General features: G+C 45.8%; 1 protein-coding gene across 8 annotated transcripts in view; it reads right to left on the reverse strand.

Annotated features, from left to right (window-relative positions):
- Window positions 1-19,339, reverse strand: part of TACC1 (transforming acidic coiled-coil containing protein 1) — an 868,514-nt gene that overhangs the window by 227,736 nt on the left and 621,439 nt on the right. For all 8 annotated transcript variants that reach the window (XM_069617927.1, XM_069617926.1, XM_069617922.1 and 5 more), the window contains one exon: window positions 10,617-11,751. In XM_069617927.1, the coding sequence (XP_069474028.1) occupies window positions 10,617-11,665 (1,049 nt within the window). In that variant the 5' untranslated portion in view covers window positions 11,666-11,751. The remainder of the gene's footprint in view (window positions 1-10,616; window positions 11,752-19,339) is intronic.

Below are 19,339 nucleotides of genomic sequence, written 5' to 3' on the forward strand. Positions count from 1 at the left end.
AAAAGTCCTTACCAGCTAAATACCGCATCCCGGAGACATCTCGCCGACAACCCTGAAAAGGAAAACTTTTATTTAAAAGCTCATCGCGTCGATCGCTGCAGCGCCGCATTCCACTCACCTTTACAGGGCGCCTCCATGTTCAGCAGCGATCATCCGGATTCGCAGTCACGCCCCAGCGTCTAGGGAGAAAAAGACCAGAACAAAAGGTGAGAGAGAGAAGGGAATAAGGAAAGCTAAATCTCCATGTTAAGACTTACCTGTTGATTCATTCCCTCTTCATTTCGGGTCCGCGCAGAATCCTGGCATTTCAGGACCCCGGCCCCTAAGGGGAAAAAGAGACATCAGCGTTAATGAGCGAATGAAAAGACATTGCCAAAAAACGCTCATTAAAGACTTACCTGATTTCTACAAGGATTTCACCTCTCATCTCGGGTCGGTGCCTGTTCCCCGGCATTCCGTACCCCGGCCCCTATGGGGAAAAAGACACTAGCATTAGTACATTAATGCATGGGCACAAGGGGAACCTCTTATCAAAAAACTTACCTGGAAGCCAAGCAAGTTTGGTTCTCACCAATCCGAAAATCCAGTGAAGTAACTGGATACCAACGCGCCCCTGCATCAGAAGCAGGATGGAGAGCTCGTATTTCCAGACCCTAAGGTGAAATGCTATGAGGAAGCACAGAAGGGTTTCGAGGAGGGTGAGAGGGGAAAGTGGGAGGCCGATTGCATTACCCCGCAGACAGTTAATCCCCTATTTTCACCTACAGAAGGATACTTCTGCGAGCCAGACAAGCCAGATTTGGGGGCCCGGTCCAGTCCGTCTTCCGAACCCTGCGCATCACCTTAGAAGAGGTCAGCAGCGCGAACCAGACCAGCGCCTCCGTGGGAGTCAGGCGAGCGTAACAGAACGCGAAGCCTTCCTACAAATTCCCACCCAGGCGCTATGGAAAGTTCTGAGACTGATCAGTTGGCCCAATTACTGGGGGAATTACGGGCCGAAGTACATGCCGCTCGTCAAGAGACTAATGCCCTCAGGAGGGAATTAATAATATCAAAGGAAAGAACTGATGACCTGGCCAGACAGCTTTTGCAAGGTCAAGCTGGGCAAACTCCTCTACCCGGTTCCGGAGGGAATCCCGCTCCTGTGGTTTCCAGTAACCCTGTGCAGATTAATCTACCTGGAAACATGCCGCTGGCCCCACCCGAGCGCTTTGCTGGGGACCCCAAACGATTCGACGTATTCATGAATCAGTGTCGTTTGCACTTCCTATGCAGACCTGGGGCCTTCCCTAATGATCAGACCAAGGTAGCCTTTGTATTGTCATATCTCAGCGGCTGCGCTGCCGATTGGTCAGTTCCACTGGTTACTCAAGATGACCCGATTCTCCGTGATTTTCAAAGGTTTCAAGCAAGCATGGAAAGGTTATTTGCTCGACACTCTCAGGGGCAGGCTCTGGATGACGAACTTCTATCCCTGCGACAGGGCAATCAGGACCTCCTATCCTATATTGCAACCTTTAATAGACTAATTGTGGAAACGGGATGGCTAGAGGATAAAAGAGTCACGTTGTTTTATTGAGGCCTACGCGGAGAACTTAAAGATGTCTTGGCCCAAGTTGTAAATCCGCCCCAAGAATGCACAGTGTATATAGACTTAGTGGTCCAATCGGATCACAGACTTCAAAACAGAAAAGCAGATCGGTCCAGGTTTGAGACCTGGGTGTTGGTCAAGACCCATGCTAATCCCAAGGGAGTTGATGTCTCTGAGCCTATGCAAATTGGAGGGGTTAAAGGACCCTTAACTCAAAAGGAACGTGAAAGGAGGCGGCAGTTAAAATTATGGGCCTCATTAGGACCCAGGCTGTAAGGGGTTTACGGCGGCGTAAACAGCGCCGACCCTTACCGCCCGATTCCGAGGTCCCTTAGCGCCATGGAGGTTTTAACACCTGCTTTTAGCAGGTGTTAAAATCCATGGCGCTAAGGGACCTTGTTGTTAATTACGCCACCGTAATTTACGGTGGCGTAATTAACGCCTTCCCCACTCCCATTATACCCTATGGGGCAAAAATGGGAATGGGGAAGGATAAATGGGTTAATGGGGACTTACCGCCCCACTCACCTCGGAATGGGGCGGTAAATCCGCCAACCACCATGGCGTAAACGTAGTTTACGCCATGGTGGTAAAGGTACTACCCAGGCGGTAACTTACCGCCTGGGTCGTAATGAGGCCCTATGTCTTTATTGTGGGAATTCTGGACACTTTCTATGAGATTGCCTGGCAAAACCGCCCCGAAAGGCAGTAGGAGACGCTGATAAAAACCATGAAGACTCTGTTTCGGGAAACGACTCCGCCCGACAAGTGTAGGGGTCCGCTTGCCGAGCTTGAAAACTAACTCTCAGACCTCGCATTTCATTGTGCCAATGGTTCTCGTAGATTCAGAACAGCCTAAGCGGTTGCATGCAATAAAGGCATACATCGATAGTGGGGCTATTGGAAACTATGTGGATCGTGAATTGGTCTCTAGGATTAACCTCCCTCTCCGTCCTAAAACCAGCAAAGATGTCATCACCACAGTCGATGGAAATGAAATTGCCTCTGGACCGGTAACACATTCCACTACTGAGGTGACTCTTATTGGTCCCGACGGCCATCGGGAGGGTGTTGTGTTTGATGTAATCAAGGCTCCACAGTTTCAGGTTATTCTTGGAATCCCTTGGTTAGAGACACATAATCCTCGAATTGATTGGCGAGCTAAGAGAATAACCTTCCCGGATTGTACACAAACCTGCTTCCCAGAAAACCTGAAGATTAATCTAGCATCTGTAACCTCTGCCTCCATGCAACTACCTCCGGAATACCAAGACTTTCAGGACGTCTTCCAAAAGGAACAGGCCAACACGTTACCTCCTCACAGATCGTACGATTGCCAAATCGATCTGGTGCCCGGTGCACAACCCCCTTGTAGCAGGATTTATGCCCTTACCGAACTTGAGAATCTGCATTTTAGACAATATTTGGATCAATACCTAGCTAATGGTTTTATTCGCCCGTAAAAGTCCCCGGCATCCTCGGCTTTGTTCTTCGTGCCCAAAAAAGAAGGCAACCTTAGAACTTGTATCTATTACCGCGCATTGAACCAGATAACGGTTAAAAACCGTTATCCTCTGCCTCTGATCCCTGAACTCCTTGACCAGGTGAAGGACGCTTGCATATACACCAAGTTAGATCTCCGGGGGGCTTATCATCTGGTACGAGTTAAAGAAGGCGACGAATGGAAAACTGCCTTCCGTACTAAATATGGATTATTCGAGTACCAGGTGATGCCTTTCGGATTGTGCAACGTTCCAATACTTAAATGATGTCCTTCGGGAACTCATCGATGTTTGTGTTGTCGTATATATCGATGACATTCTGGTGTACTCCTCTTCGGAATCTGATCACAGAAAACACGTCAGGGCAGTACTTGAAAAACTGCGCCAACACAAACTATTTGCTAAATTGGAGAAATGTGTTTTCCATACCACAGAAGTCGAGTTTCTAGGTTTCATCCTGACACCCAAAGGAGTCCGAATGGACTCAAGAAAAGTGGATGCCATCCTCAAATGGCCATCACCTAGCTCTGTAAAAGGGGTTCAAAGCATGCTCGGCTTTGCCAATTTCTATCGCAGGTTTATCCCGGAATTTTCACGTGTGGTACAACCCATTACTGCACTCTTGAGGAAAAATAAACGTTTTGAATGGTCTGAAGAAGCCGAGCAGGCCTTTCAGGATTTAAAAGCTAAGTTTACCTCCGCACCTATATTGAAACACCCGCGTCCAGATCTCCCTTGTGTCGTCGAGGCTGACGCATCCAGCCTAGCCATGGGAGCTGTCCTGTCCCAAAGAGATCCCGAAACCCACCAACTGCATCCCGTAGCATTTTGGTCCAGAAAATTCTCGGCACCCGAGGTTAATTATGCAATCACGGACAAAGAACTGTTAGCCATTAAGTCCGCTTTTAAAGCCTGGCGGCATTATCTGCTTGGCGCTCGACATACCATCACAGTGATCACTGATCACCGGAATTTACAGTATTTGAAAACCGCCAAGGCTCAGTCATCATGGCAGCTCCGATGGGCTTTGTTTTTCGCTGAATTTGATTTCGTGATTACCTATCGACCTGGCTGCAAGAATGGCAAAGCAGATGCCTTATCCCGAATTGGAATGGGAGAATCTGATACAAACTCAGAACCAGTACCAATAATTCCCGAACAGAGGATTCTAGGCATGACTTCGTTACAGACGCTTGAAGACATTCAAGCCAGAGTGAAACAACTCCTGGACCCTACAACCTTACAGGAATGGATACAAAAGGGATCAGACTTTACCATAGATAATGGTTTACCTTATTTCCAAGGACGCTTATTCCTGCCACATAAGGAATTACACAAACTAGTTATTTCCGGTTATCATGATACATTAATAGAGTGACACCCCGGTATTGCCAAGACAGAGGAAAAGGTGAAACGACAATTTTGGTGGCCCTCTTGGCGAAAAGATGTTAAATCTTTTGTGATGTCCTGTGGTGTTTGCGCCCAAAATAAAAGTCAAAAGAAAAGACCAGCCGGTCTCCTTCAACCTCTAGACATACCGCCAGCACCCTGGCACACCCTATCAATGGATTTTATTACGGACATGCCTCCTTGTTCGGGGTACAATACTATTCTGGTAATTGTGGATTTGTTTTCCAAAATGGCCCACTTTATTCCTTTGAAAGGTTTACCTTCAGCTTCTGTCCTAGCCAAAGAATTCCTCGAAAATATTGTTCGGCTACATGGATTCCCATCTATATTAATCTCTGACCGGGGAAGCCAATTCATTTCCCACTTCTGGCGCAAATGTTGTCAAATGGCGCAGATCGACGTAAGATTATCGACCAGTCACCACCCTCAGACCGATGGTCAGACCGAGAGGACAAATCAGACCCTTGAGCAGTACTTACGGTGTATGTTACAGCAATCTGAAAGGAACTGGAAAGACATTCTTTGGATAGCCGAATGCGCATATAATAATTTGGTACACTCTGGAACTGGCCACAGTCCTTTTTATACTTTGTTTGGGCATCACCCTCGAACCTCAAACCTTGGCTCACCTCAGAACCTCGGAATGCCTGCAGTAGAACATCTGCATTCTACAATTACCCAAGCCTTCAAAGAGGCAACTACGCATTTATGACAAGCCAAGAGAAAATACAAGGAGAATGCTGATCTACATCGGAGTGAAGCACCTCCGTATCAGATTGGGGATCAAGTGTGGTTAGCTACCAGACATTTACCACTCGAAGGGCCTCGAACTTTTAACCCAAAATATCTGGGACCTTATTCTATTACGGCAATAATTAACCCAGTGGCTGTTAAACTTGATTTACCATCTAGTATGCAAATACACCCTGTTTTTCATGTGTCACTTCTGAAACCAGTGGTACCCGGAACCGACTACTCAAACCTCCAGAACCTATTCTAATAGATGGGGAGCCCGAATTCTAAGTGAAGAACATTTTAGACTCAAAAATGTTTAGGTCAAAACTGTTCTATCTAATTGATTGGAAGGGGTACGGACCTCAGGAGAGGTCGTGGGAACCCAGCGACCATGTGCATGCACCTCGATTAGTCAGGAAATTCCACCGACTCTTCCCAGACAAACCAAAACCCCCGGAGGGAACAACCTTGGGAGGGGCCTTGGGGGGGAGTGCTGTCATGATGCCCGCTCCCGGGGAGCCGGTTCAAGCCCTGCGTCCCCGAAAGCGGACATCCAGTCCCCAAGGAAGGACCCAGCATCCCCATATAGGGGCCCTTTGGACAGTGTCCTTGAGGCCTGAAAGGAACTACTTTACCTGTGGGACTAATTTACCATCCGGGCGTGGTCGGATACATACATGGAACTTCTTCCAAGGCTATTTAAACCGCACCCGAACAGCCACATGTGCTTCGCGTTGTTCTGCATCTAGCAGCTGGACGCTCACCGTGTCTGCTCCTGCATCCTGACTTCTGCCACGCCTGCCAGCATCCTGGATCACCTGCAAAGGAAGAGAAGAAAAGAACAGAAGAAGGAAAAGTCCTTACCTGCTAAATCCGCATCCCGGAGACATCTCGCCGACAACCCTGAAAAGGAAAACTTTTATTTAAAAGCTCATCGCGTCGATCGCTGCAGCGCCGCATTCCACTCACCTTTACAGGGCGCCTCCATGTTCAGCAGCGATCAACCGGATTCGCAGTCACGCCCCAGCGCCTAGGGAGAAAAAGACCAGAACAAAAGGTGAGAGAGAGAAGGGAATAAGGAAAGCTAAATCTCCATGTTAAGACTTACCTGTTGATTCATTCCCTCTTCATTTCGGGTCCGCGCAGCATCCTGGCATTTCCGGACCCCGGCCCCTAAGGGGAAAAAGAGACATCAGCGTTAATGAGCGAATGAAAAGACATTACAAAAAAATGCTCATTAAAGACTTACCTGATTTCTACAAGGATTTCACCTCTCATCCCGGGTCGGTGCCTGTTCCCCGGCATTCCGTACCCCGGCCCCTATGGGGAAAAAGACACTAGCATTAGTACATTAATGCATGGACACAAGGCGAACCTCTTATCAAAAAACTTACCTGAAAGCCAAGCAAGTTTGGTTCTCACCAATCCGAAAATCCAGTGAAGTAACTGGATACCAACGCGCCCCTGCATCAGAAGCAGGATGGAGAGCTCGTCCTTCCAGACCCTAAGGTGAGACGCTACGAGGAAGCACAGAAGGGTTTCGAGGAGGGTGAGAGGGGAAAGTGGGAGGCCGATTGCATTACCCCGAAGACAGTTAATCCCCTATTTTCACCTACAGAAGGATACTTCTGCGAGCCAGACAAGCCAGATTTGGGGGCCCGGTCCAGTCCGTCTTCCGATCCCTGCGCATCACCTTAGAAGGGGTCAGCAGCGCGAACCAGGCCAGCGCCTCCGTGGGAGTCAGGTGAGCGTAACAAGAGCAAGCTTGCAGCTGCTTATTGCAACTAACCATACGGAACTACAGGGTCGTATAAAGAACCTGGAAGAACCAAGTACCACTAACCCATAAGGAAAATAATACAATATAGTTATATAGAAATAATAGCATAACTATATTAGAATTACATGAAGCCACAAGCCTCAGAATATGGGACGATGGAAAACAGATTTTGCAGCACACTGCCCAGGGCTGGTGCTCGCAGCCAAGGTCAGAGATGAGCAGAACATTCCTGGCTCTAGGGACAGGGAACCACCTGCGAAATAGCGGAATAAATCCTCACTAATTGCAGACAGAAAAGCTCGATTTTGTGGTCTTCACCCACATAATCCGACCAAGCAGAACAATAGCCATTTATCCACGGTGGGAAGAGGAGCGTTCCCAGCCAAGCAGACAAGAACTGGTACATGTGTTGTTTTACAACATTGCAACCTGCAGGCACTCTCTAAAGACGAAGTGGTTAGACACATAGTCTTTCTCATCACCTTGACAAGGTACATGGAGAGCTGAGAACAGAGCTGGGTCCCAGGCCTGAGGAGACCCGCTCCAGCCAATCAGGGAACACAAATCCAGGGGTGGATGGCAAAGGTCAATGGCAATCCTGCGACCCTGCAACAATATAATAGATCGTTTTTGGGGAAGGCCTAGGCAAAGCCACCTGACATGCAAAGGCCAGTCAGCTAACCTCTATAGGTGTCATCTATAGGCACTACCACCCCAGCCACCCAATAGAGTAAGCTCTTAGGTTTTTGGGGGAAGAGCTCCAACTTGTGACGACATGTACCAATAAAAACTCTTGACATGGGCTTGGGAGCTGTGATTGCTGAGATTTCTTGTTTCCTGTATGATCCCTGTCTATTTTGGAAAATAAAGGACAGTTCTAACTTGCCCTTGGCTGAGTCCTCTGTCTTTTACTGGGGGAGGGTTTGCTGGGCCCTGGGTACTCTGCTGAACGGTGGTTGTGTAGCACGAACCCCGGTCCTCTGGTATACCTATACAAGATTCACGTATGCCGAAGTAGCACATTTCCCGATTTCATTATGCTCAATTAGCACTGCCAGAACAAACTCCATTAAAGCCAGTTAGAATCAGTTAGAGCCATTAGACCTGATTTTATCATGCCCAGTGAGAACAAGGCGTGAACTCAGTATGGCAAATTAGCAAAGCAAACCCAGATTTCATTTTGCCAAGTTAGCACCACAAGACTATTACACTCAACAGAACAGCAAGGCTTGGTTCCATTATGCTCAGTTTGCACAAAGTATCCAGATTCCATTATCGCCCACTTTAATGACAAGAACAGATTGGTTTAGGCCCTCATTATCACAGCAATGAACAATACCACCATGCAAAGTTAGGACTGCAAGGTGCAGCATCGTTGGTCATCCTCCCTGGTAGGCTGTATCCCCAGACCCGAACAGAGGGGCCTGGAGGCTACAGGTACAAGTGACATGCCCTTGTCCTGTGGATGAGGTGTGGGGGATCAGGTGAGAATAGGGATGCTGGAGCAATCGGTGCCTGCGCTCCCCACACATGCCTGCGTCACTAGTAATGAGCACGTGGGTAGGGAAATCAGAAACACAGGGGGGACGAAAGTAAGTGGGGGAGCAGGGAGGCTGTGCCTTTCCCATGCTACTTTAGGTGCACAGTGTCTATGCTCTCGCCATGCGTCACTGTGTGCTGACACATACATGGAGTAACTCTGTATTCTTGAAATATTTTTGACGAGCCTTCTAATCACATGAAGCACAAACTCTTCGGAGGATATCACTCCTGTACTGGTTAAATGCGTTTCTCTGGATTCATTTTTTAAAGCTGCAGCATGGCCGTCATGCTCTTTCCCAGAAACTGCCAGTGTACCTGGCTGACTATCTGGTGGTCTCCGGATATTTGAAGGTGCCAACCAATGCAAGCTTTTTGTCAACAATAACTCCATGATTTCATCAGTCGTCCTTGTATGTTATGTGACAAAGCTGTTATATTACACCAATCACCAAAGTAGTTGGCTTAAACCCACAGTACCTTTTTGAGAAAATTGCATATCGTGCCCTTGACGGGGGTAACCAGACCACAGTCTGTAGAGGAAAAAGAAATGGGGACACATTTGGGGGCGGAATGAAGCAGGGATAAGATAGGGACACACAAAGCTACGAAATGATCAAGTATTCTCAGGCGTAGCCGCAATTAATGGAAATATGGTTCTGTGGTCATTAAAGTTGGCCCAGATTTAGGATCTTTCCATCAGAATTTAAAGCCCCACTTTTGCAAACTTTCCTTAACTTTTTCTATTGCCTTTACAATAGATTTCCTTTTACTCTACTTTTCTCTTTATTCAAAATTACATTTTTCATTTCCTGTTTCTTTTTAAAATGATGTTCATGGTAACTTAATTTATTAGTAAGTGCCCAGGTACCCTTTAGGATGATCAAATTACACAAAACAGAGGGCCTTCCCTCGATCCGAGCTTTCCTACATACGTTTGATTGTTCAGATAGTTAGTGGCTGCAGGGGGAGTGGCACACAGGAACTCAGGCCACGATTCCAAAGTAATATGAGAACATAAAGAATGTTAATCACTCTCAACCTGCGCCAACCAAAATGAGGACGCAATGTCACATCTGTTAGTGTGGATTGTGATTTAATAAGCAAAGGATGACTTTTGAAGTTAAGGCTTCAACCCTCTCTCTATACCTCACTCAGGTGAGAGCAATGAAGGGAAGTTCTGGTGGGGGCTGCATTGCGATTTGTGAACTTGCAGCGATCACCATTGATCGTGAGTGAGGAGCAGGCAGTAGGGAGGGTTCCTAACCCCCACTGCTATGGAGGGCCATTGTACATATTTCATAGGGCAATAACCTGCAGAGTTCCAGGAATGAAAAGCATTACTGCTAATGTTACAAAGACTGAAGTAGAGGCTTTTACAGCGCAATCTCCAAAGACCAGGTTTTCTCCGTTTAGATTTAAGGAACTAAAGCGATACCTTACGACACAGTAACTAGCTTTGTGCTTTTTGCCTTATATCATCCATGCCTGATTCCACTAGACAAGAGTGTTTGTTTTCCCATATGCAGTTCTTGGCAGTTCATGAACTTGTTTTTGCCTCATATTCATACAACTTTAGTTCACCATAATTACATTTTCCAAGTGCATTGACATGATGTTCCTTTAGCCTGGACCTAGGATTTTGATTTTCCAAGAGAATTCTATGCTCGATTCAACCACTTCATCACTCTATGTGCAAATTCTTAGGTGCTGCATGCAACATGCAGGTAACTTCGGGCTCCAAGACATAGACGCGTGTGGTTGAGAATACAGAAAGGAGAGTGACTAGAATAGAATTTGGACACACTTTTGTTAACATACCCATGGAACACATATGTTCATGATCATACAACACCACTTCTCATTTGGGAAGTTACATGCCAGACAATTTACTTCATAAAGTTATAACTACATGTGATGAATGGAAATTGGACTCCAGGCATAGTGCCTGTCTAAATGAGACTCTAAAGATCTTAGTTGGCAAGGAAAAAAGGCAATGTACAATAAAAACTGAATGCTTCAAGTCCATACTCATACCCACTACCCATCATGAACTCACGTTATCAGCCGAGATTTCCCTTTCTTAGGCGAAGGTTTGATCTGTATTTCACCGGCAGGAGCCTTCATGTTTTCAGGTTCGACAAATCCACACTTTTGCTCTGTTGGTTGGCAAGAGTCATTGGTCGTATTTGGTAAAGATTTGGTAGGTTTAAATGGATCTATCGAGTCATCATACTGATCAGGGTCAAACTGATAGGATCCTTTTGGGAGACTTGGGGATTTTGGAACATTGGCATTTCCACCAAAAGGGTTGAAGTTTGGATCATCCCACTGACTGGGGTCAAAGTTGTAGGAAGCTTTGGGGACGGGCACGTCGTCCAAGTCTGTAGACAAAGATGGAGCCTTTGCATCAGTTTCCACACTGGCAGCTTTACTGGCAGAATCCTTTGTTCGTCTAGGAGCCAATTTGCTGACTGGCCTTTTACCTAGTTTCTTTAGCATAGGTTTCTTGACCTCTACATTTTCTGTATTGTCTGTAAAGTCAAACTCCAGTTTTACAGCTGACCCTTTAGAAGCTTCCGAAAGCTCTGATGCAGAAACATTTCTCTCAATGTCTGCAATAGAGGGTGCGCTAATGGAGGCAGGAGGGGAATTTTGTAACTTGTGGCCACCAGAACCAAACGGGTTAATATCATCTTTAAATTCCTCTGGATTAAAGTTATAAGAGCCATTTGGAATAGGCTCATCTAGCGGTTTACCCAACTCAGTGCTGTCCACCACAACTTTGTTACGAGGAGTTGGCTTAGCTTTCTTGAGCTCAGACTCCAAAGTGAACGCCTCACCCTTTGCGTCAGCATTTGAGGTCTCGCCATTCAGTGCTTCTATGGAATCGGTCATATCCCTCTCAACAGCAGCTGTTGGTATGTTTAACATTAAATCTTTGCCTTTTCCAAGCACTTGCATACAATCTGGATCAATCTTATTTTCAAGAGTTGCGGTTATTGCCTTGTTTTCTGGTGACAGATGGTTCATTGGACTTGGGCTGATTTCCTCAATGCCATTCTCTTTACCATTATCGCTCGGATGAGGAATTTCAGGAGGCTTCATTTCATCACCTGTTGATTCAGGATGACCCCAGATTAAATCTCTCTGTACCACTTCATCTACTGGCTGCTCAACATTTTCGTTTAATTCTAAAACAAGATGCAAAGAAATGCCATTAGTACCACCATAATCTGCATGTGTCGAAAAAACAATCCATCCACATTTAGAGTTCTGGCATTAAGTAACAGAATGCCCTATTGTGTAGGCCAGCCCAACAAAAACATACATTTAATGTCAAATACAATTTCAATGTAAGATTTGGGAGTGAGGTGCCTCTTGAATACAATTCCTCAGAGACTAATTTACTCCTAATTAAGTGACAAAGGGCCTCATCAGAAGCTGGGCAGTATCTCTGCAGTAAATGCGCCGGGATACCGTCCAACGCAAATAGCGTTAATGCAACTCGGTCTGGCGCTATTAGCGCTGGATCCCGAGTTGCAGCAATGCAGTTACTGCCTATTTTCTTAGAGTCCATAGGACTCTATGGAACAGTATTGGCGTAAATACCACAATGTAAATGGCCGTAAAGTGACCAGATTTACCGCCCAGCTCAAACCGGGAGGTAAATTGCAAACTTTCTGCCCAAAATCGGGATTGGGCAGAGCTGTAATGCGGCAGTAACGCTATTACAGCTGCGTTTTTACTGCTATGCCCAACCCGTGCTGAGGCGAGATACTAAAACGTATCCATGTGAATTGCTCCATAAAAAACATGGTGTTAAAGAACGCAAACCCATTTTTAAAACATGATGCCATGAATATACTGTGAATGTAAATAAAGTATGAGAAATAAAATATTTAAAAGATATTAAAATAAATAAAAAACTAAATTAAATAGTCCAAAAACAGAATGAACAAGCCACCACCACCCTTACTCATTGCTGAACTTCCACCCCAAACTTCCCTCCATCTATAGACAAGTCAAATGTATTTGTTCAGCAAAGCTGCTATTACAATATTAAAACAGAAATACAATATTTATAAAACATTTTTAAAATAGAGGAAACAATTACAAAATAAAATACAAATCATATAATCAACATTTAAAAATCTTAGGTTTGACATCACATTTCCTCTTCTCTAAACCCAATCGTGTTCTACATAGCCACGCTCTCCAAATATATTGCACCACTGAAAATACTACCATTTCACTAGCCGTACTACAAGCCCACACCTAGGCATCTTGCAGATGCCTTATATTGGCATCCTTTATTATTGGCTTCAATCATGTGATTGTTAGATTCAGATAGAATGGACACAAAAATAAAATGTGAATAATTATTTCGGACAAAGGACCACAAAGGCACATGGTATCACTCCTATCATTTTGAGACCACCTCCCCAGCACCATTGCAAGAGGTAGGTAGCCTATTTGGAATTTTTCATAAAGAGCCCTCATATCTGGTCAGTCATTAGCAGCAAACCAGAAGGAGGACTCGGACGATTAAAAGTAATGTTTCAAGAGTTGTATTCAAATAATGGAAGCAAGCCCCTAATTTGCCATATTTCTGGGAAGGACGTTCCCTACCTAAGAAAACCAAAACTAACTTGGACATTCAAGTCCAAAAGAAAGTCTGAATCCTATCTAACTAACAGGCCCTACCACTTTAGAAATAAACCTCTAAATGAAAAGGGTAACTGGAGGCTTTGTTCAATGGCCTCAACAGGGCCCGATTTATATTTAGTGGGCTTGAGTTTCAAAGATTCCCCTTTAAAAACACAGGATATCCCTCAGTCTTTGTATCAAGTTAGGGTTTCACTTTCTCGTGTTAACAAATAAAACTGTCTCGATAAACATGTCCATTCATTCAGGGTGGCTTATAAACAAACCAAACAAACACTTACTCCTTCGAGGTATTGAGATCTCCCTAAAGTTCTCTGATCCTTGTATAAGTTATTTTCTTACATCCAAGTTGTTTGAAATGGGGCAACTGTTCACTGTACCTTATCAAAGTTCTGTACCTTCAGATCTCTTTTCTCCCCCTCCATGTAACCTGCATAGCTTTTCAGCGTTATTCACAGTGTTGACATCACTCCTAGTCCACCTCTCATATGGCTTTTTCATTCTCTGATTTTTTAGGATCCCGTTCCCTTGGTAACTCTCATAGTCGTTACTCACATTGTTTGCATCAGTCTTAGTCCTCTTTCTATAAAGGTGCATTTAATCTCAGGTTTCTCAGGCTCCTGTAACCTAGATAGCTTTCATTGATGTTGCACACAATGTTCGTACCTTGTATCAGTCTATTCTCAGTTGAGCTCTTCAGGCTCCCGTAGTCTCGTCGGCTTTCCCCATGGATACGTATCTCTGCAGCCACGGTCCGATGTGCGCAGGACTCGAGGATCCGGGCTCCTTTGGACAATCTGGTCTCAGCAGCAATTGGCGGCCTTCCAGGCCACCACCGCTCCTTCGTGGTCGTGCCACCAGACTGGACGGGTGTCTCTCCGCCCCTGCTCCTATTCTGACATGGGCTTCTCGGTCGGGTCGAATACCAACCTGCAGGCGTTTGGTTCGCCACTTGCTCACCCTCCTTTCTGCCACTGGCTCTGTGACCGAGCGTGGCTCTGCCCCTTCATGACATCAATGATGCAGAGGCTCGACTCTGTGTAGTAGATCTTCTCGCTCCATAGGAGTCTCTGTCTCGCTTTACTAGCCGTTCTCTTCTTAGACAAGTCACACGAATAGATGGAACACTGTCCTTCGTTAGCAATTGTGCTCTAGCACCTGGAAGCATCTCATGTGCTAGATGGAATTACTAATAATGATCTCAGACCCAAATAACTAGACAGACTCAAAGAATATGGCAAAGTACTACTTTATTTTGAGCTCAAATATAATAGGGCAATCTGGCAAAGAACAAACTGTAGTCCACACACTCACACTTTTGATTACACAAAGTTTTTATACCTCAATGTACGTCATCCATGACATCGTCCTACATGGAAAACTGTAAAACATATTGAAGGGAGGGATTGGTTAAGGGAACATATAACCTATATATAAAATAAGTATTAGTAATATCACTGGATGCCCCTTATCTAATAGGCATGCCTTGAACCTCCTCTAAATACATATAATACAGATTATTGCAGAAAACAGCAGCGGGTTGGCCTGTGCAAAATTGTATAGCATGTTGATACACAGACCCTCTGATTGGTTGGCATTTTATACCAACCTTGGACTCGGCTCGTTAGCAGCACGTAAGCAAAATGAAACTCAGGTGTAGAGAGCAACGTCAGACTACTACGCACTTGCGCAATTAGTCCTTTATCGCTCATCAGTCATCGCCCAAGCCAAGTTTTCTTCTTTATAGTTGACCTTGCAGTCTGTTCTCTGTTCTGAGACTTTCAAGGGAGTGTAGGTACACCATTATCTTCGTCTGGAGCTTAATGAATAGCCCTTGTTTTTGACTTCTGAGTCACGTGTGAGAAGCCCATGCTTTTTTTCAATTTCGTCCTTTTAATTACTGCTATTTCATTTAATTAAGCTGGGTGTTATTACTCCTCTTGGCCTCTGGAGACTTGCACACTCAACCTTGCATATACTTTTTCTGCATCTTTGATTGTCCAATACTTGGAACTTCCAGATGTTTTCTTCTTTGCTTAATCGAAGAGAAATATGTCTTACTACATGGCTTATCCTCTGGACTCCCTTTGTGCTTTGCGATTATTCCTTGAAGTGGCATCCTTGATCCCACGCCAATAGACTCCTCTGTGTTCCTCACGCAAAGATCCTTCTCATTGGACCTCTGCTCCCGCTTTCCCTCTCTGAGTCTGACTGTCCTCCTCAAGCCCTCTTCGTTTGCCTTCTTGTGAGGCAAAAAACCTTAGTGTCACCTACGGCTCCACTCTCTCCTTCTCTCCTCACATCACAGACTTACCAAAAAGGCCCACTACCAGCTGCACATCCTCAGAGGTGTTCTTACTTTTCTCACTTTCCCCCCAGAAGCTCACTGTCTCCAGAGTCCTGGTTCTCTCTAGGATGGACCACTGCTTCCTCTACTCTCCGCCCTCTGCAACTAATCCAGCACAGGACTGCAAGACTTATCCTTGGCCTCAAGCCCAGGGACCATATCTCTACAGCCCTGAAATCTCTCCGCTGGCTACCGGTGGCTGCAAGCAAAAAAGTTCAAGACCCTCTGCATCGTCCACAAGGCATTTTGGGGCCGGGGCATGCACTACATCCAACTCTCTCTTCCAAAATACCTTCCTTTTCGAGCCCTTCACTCAGCTACCTCCAACTCGCTGAGGGTCAGACGCTTCTCTGGGCAGAGGGTAGGGGTAGATATCTCTCCTCTCCAGGTGCCTCCCTCTGGAATGGCCTCTCAGACTTGACCGGACCGCCTGAGGTTCTGGAAGCTGCTCAAGACCTTCCTTTTCTCTTCTGATTTCTATCTCTCCCTCCCTCCCCTGCTGACTTACCTGTGTGCTGCGTTGACTGGTTGCGTGGTATCCTCAGAGTCTCACTGGGTACCATGCTCCTCCATGATCAGTCTCCCCTGCACTACCACCGGGCCTACCACACACTTAGGGGTTGTATCTGTAAACCCCTACAGCCCCATGCCTCCTTGCACTTACCCAGGCCCGTGCTGCCCTGGCTACACTTACTCAGAGCAAGGATGCCCTGATTACACTTCCCCCTCCTCTCCCCACTGCACTTTGCGGTGTCGCACTTGCAGTATCTGGATGACACAAGGCCTAGTAAAATAGTTTGTCTTGTCCTCCCTCGGTCTACCTCTGTTGTCTTGTCATGCCTAGAAACACTTGTGTACCGGCACTTTATAAATGACTTGTATCATAAAGCTGTTTTTCCAGCATCTTCTCGCCCTGCAGCCCTAGTCTATCTTTAAGGTAGCTCGATTGGTTTCAAGATGAATCTGGCGTCCATATTTTTCTCATGGCCGCCTTAGCCACCCTATGTTTTCTTCTGCAGCAAGCTTCTATATGTCTCAGCTACCTCAAGTTTCTGCCGATATACATTCACTTCATCTCTCCTCACTTATTTCTTTGATGCATATGTTTCCTGTTATTCGATTACATGTTTCTCTTATCACTTCCAGTTACATCTTCATCCTTTAAGTATTTGCATATCATTTCAGTGCGTCTTTTGTGTCTTTCTTTCATGACGTCACTCTGCCCTTGTCCAATTTCACTAAAAGCTGTTTGATGTACAATGTTGTGTGCAGACATCCTTCCACGCTTTCAGTGTGATGGGGCACATTTGATGCAGTTGTCTGAGTGCATATTGTCTCTCATACACTCAATGCAGCATTGGGACAATACCTGGTGTCCCACATAGGGCTCTTCTCCTGCTATTACAATATAATGGAGGTGAGGGAGCTATGGGTGATGTGTCCACCTGCTCCTCTACACCATGGCATTCAAGTTGTATTCAGCATGACCCGAAGCCAATAGGATTAAAGAAGGATCTTTATGGTATATGGTTCTTACAGGAGAGATTGAAGTCTTTTCCACATCTATATATGCAGACAAGGTGGTTCGTGCTGGGAGTTCAATTGCGGAATGGGAGTCTTTTTCCCCAAGAGGGAAGTCACTCCCAGTGAGGTCCCACTTTCCTTGACCCGTAGGAAGGGTCTTGCGTAGTGGGCTTACCTCCCTAGCCTAACAACAGACGGGTCCGCTCTGGAGAGAAAGGACGAATTGTCCAGATTCTTCACACTTTCTATCCAGATAAACCTCTCAGCATGGAAGGTGTTTTGTCTCTAAATATAGGCAGTGTCTCTATCTATAGCAATTAAGTGGCAATAACATCTATCCCCCGTCCTAGGTTCCACCTGGGATCAAGAAGGATGCCAAGACCGAATGTCAACGTTTACTAATTTTATTATGGAACTATTAAAAGATTGTGGCACTCAAAATAAATAACTGATCTTCATGAACAAAAGAAAGGTCAGTATGGTCCTCGCCTCAATGGGGTTAGGCCCCTTTCTCCTGAGGACCCTGCCCTTGCCAATGCCTCATCCGTAAAATGCAAGTAACTAGGCCTTCCTGGCCTCAGAGGTAAAATGCCCCAATTCATACAGTCCGCCAAGGGGTTACCTGGCCTCTCCTCCCCTTTATCGCATTATGGGCTTTAGCCATCATCGCTCATTCAACATAAAGAGAGAGGAAGGACTTGCCTTTTTGTTAGACCCTCCCATGAGGACCTGCAAGTGAGAGGATCATCTGGTGTGGAAAGGAGGGGGAACACTGTGATAGGGATGCAAGCAAGGGGGATCAGGTGTCTCTACCTGGTCCAACGTGGGTAGAATTGCCAGAAACCAGAGACAGAAGGGGTTCGGGCCAGCAGAGCACCTGGATCATGCTGCCAAGAAGAGGCAGACAACCTGTGAAGAAGCAACTGCTGCCGAGTTGCCACAGCAGACACAGGAACCAGAAAGGTAACAAGAGACCAGAAATAGAGGTTGGAAGACCCCACGGACGTCCAAACAATACCAACAGAGGCCAGAAAGGTACATGGGTGGTCAGGACAGCTGGTAGGGTCTACGGAGAGAGTGCAAGAAGGGAAGAAACAAGGGTATGGGATTCCTGTGCACAGAGAAAGCTCTCAACGACTAATTTCAACAGTAAACAATGTTACTGTCTCTACGAGGGTTAGAGCGAACAAGCGATGAAGAGGGGATATTTACAGAAAAAAGACGATTGAGGATTTCAACTGGAAAAAAATCCCTAAAGATGATTATTTGATGTGTAAATTCTGCTTTGGTCATCGCATGACGTTCTGTTAGATTACACGCTTTCAAACATTTTTACAATTTGTACTGATTTCTGTATCCCTGCCAGGGATGTCACTGTCTGAAAATTGATGGCTGGATGACTGGAGTATTTCCGAGGCCCACAAATGCTGGATGGAAAAATCGATGGCCTTTGAAAGAGAACAAATGGTTCCTTCTCAGTATATCATTTTCATGTAGTCCAAAAAAAAGGTATTGTTTTACTGCAGAATCTGTAATAAAGTACATTTTCATTCAAATTAGGTTCAGTGGGCCTGCAAGTGCATTTAAGCCTATGCCTGTTTATCTCTTTATGAAAATGTCCATGGTTAATAGACTGACCTCCAATAGGATCGAGGATGCTCAGCTGTGCCTAGGAAAGTCAATATTGTACATCTGTATCCAAGAGATGTCGCAAGAGTATCCGATTGCACGGCACAGGAGGCAACCGATACCGGGCATCAGGGCAAACATTCTTATCAGCCCCACTCCCCATGCCTTCTCTCAAGGCATGTCGGTGGTCAAAGAGTTCACATGCTTCTCGGATTTCCTGCGGCTTACTTACTGTCCAGGACCCTCCCCTTTTCACTGGATAATCAAAGCTTCTTCCTCCCAGGGGCTACTTTCAAACGGGCGAAAGCAAAGCCAATAGTTTCAGCTTTTGTACAGTTAAACGATTCTGTGTGTAGGGGTGCCAAATGGAAGAAATAAAAGTCAGAGGGGGCACAGTCTACTGGGTCTCTGGGAGCGCGCAGCACATTGACGTCACTGCTGCCGACTGCACAGCTGTGAAGGCGATGGACTTCACCCACCCCCCATCCAGGGCAGAGGGAGTTGGGGGTGGGTTAAAGGGAGGTCAGTGGTGGATAGGCTGACCACATTTTTCAAAACAAAAACATTTACAATTTTGTAATGTCAATAAACACAATGCACAGGGTCGCCAACAC

Source organism: Ambystoma mexicanum, chromosome 10 (genome assembly GCF_040938575.1).
Source record: "Ambystoma mexicanum isolate Mex_15411 chromosome 10, UKY_AmexF1_1, whole genome shotgun sequence".
In the NCBI taxonomy this organism is placed as follows: Eukaryota; Metazoa; Chordata; class Amphibia; order Caudata; family Ambystomatidae; genus Ambystoma; species Ambystoma mexicanum.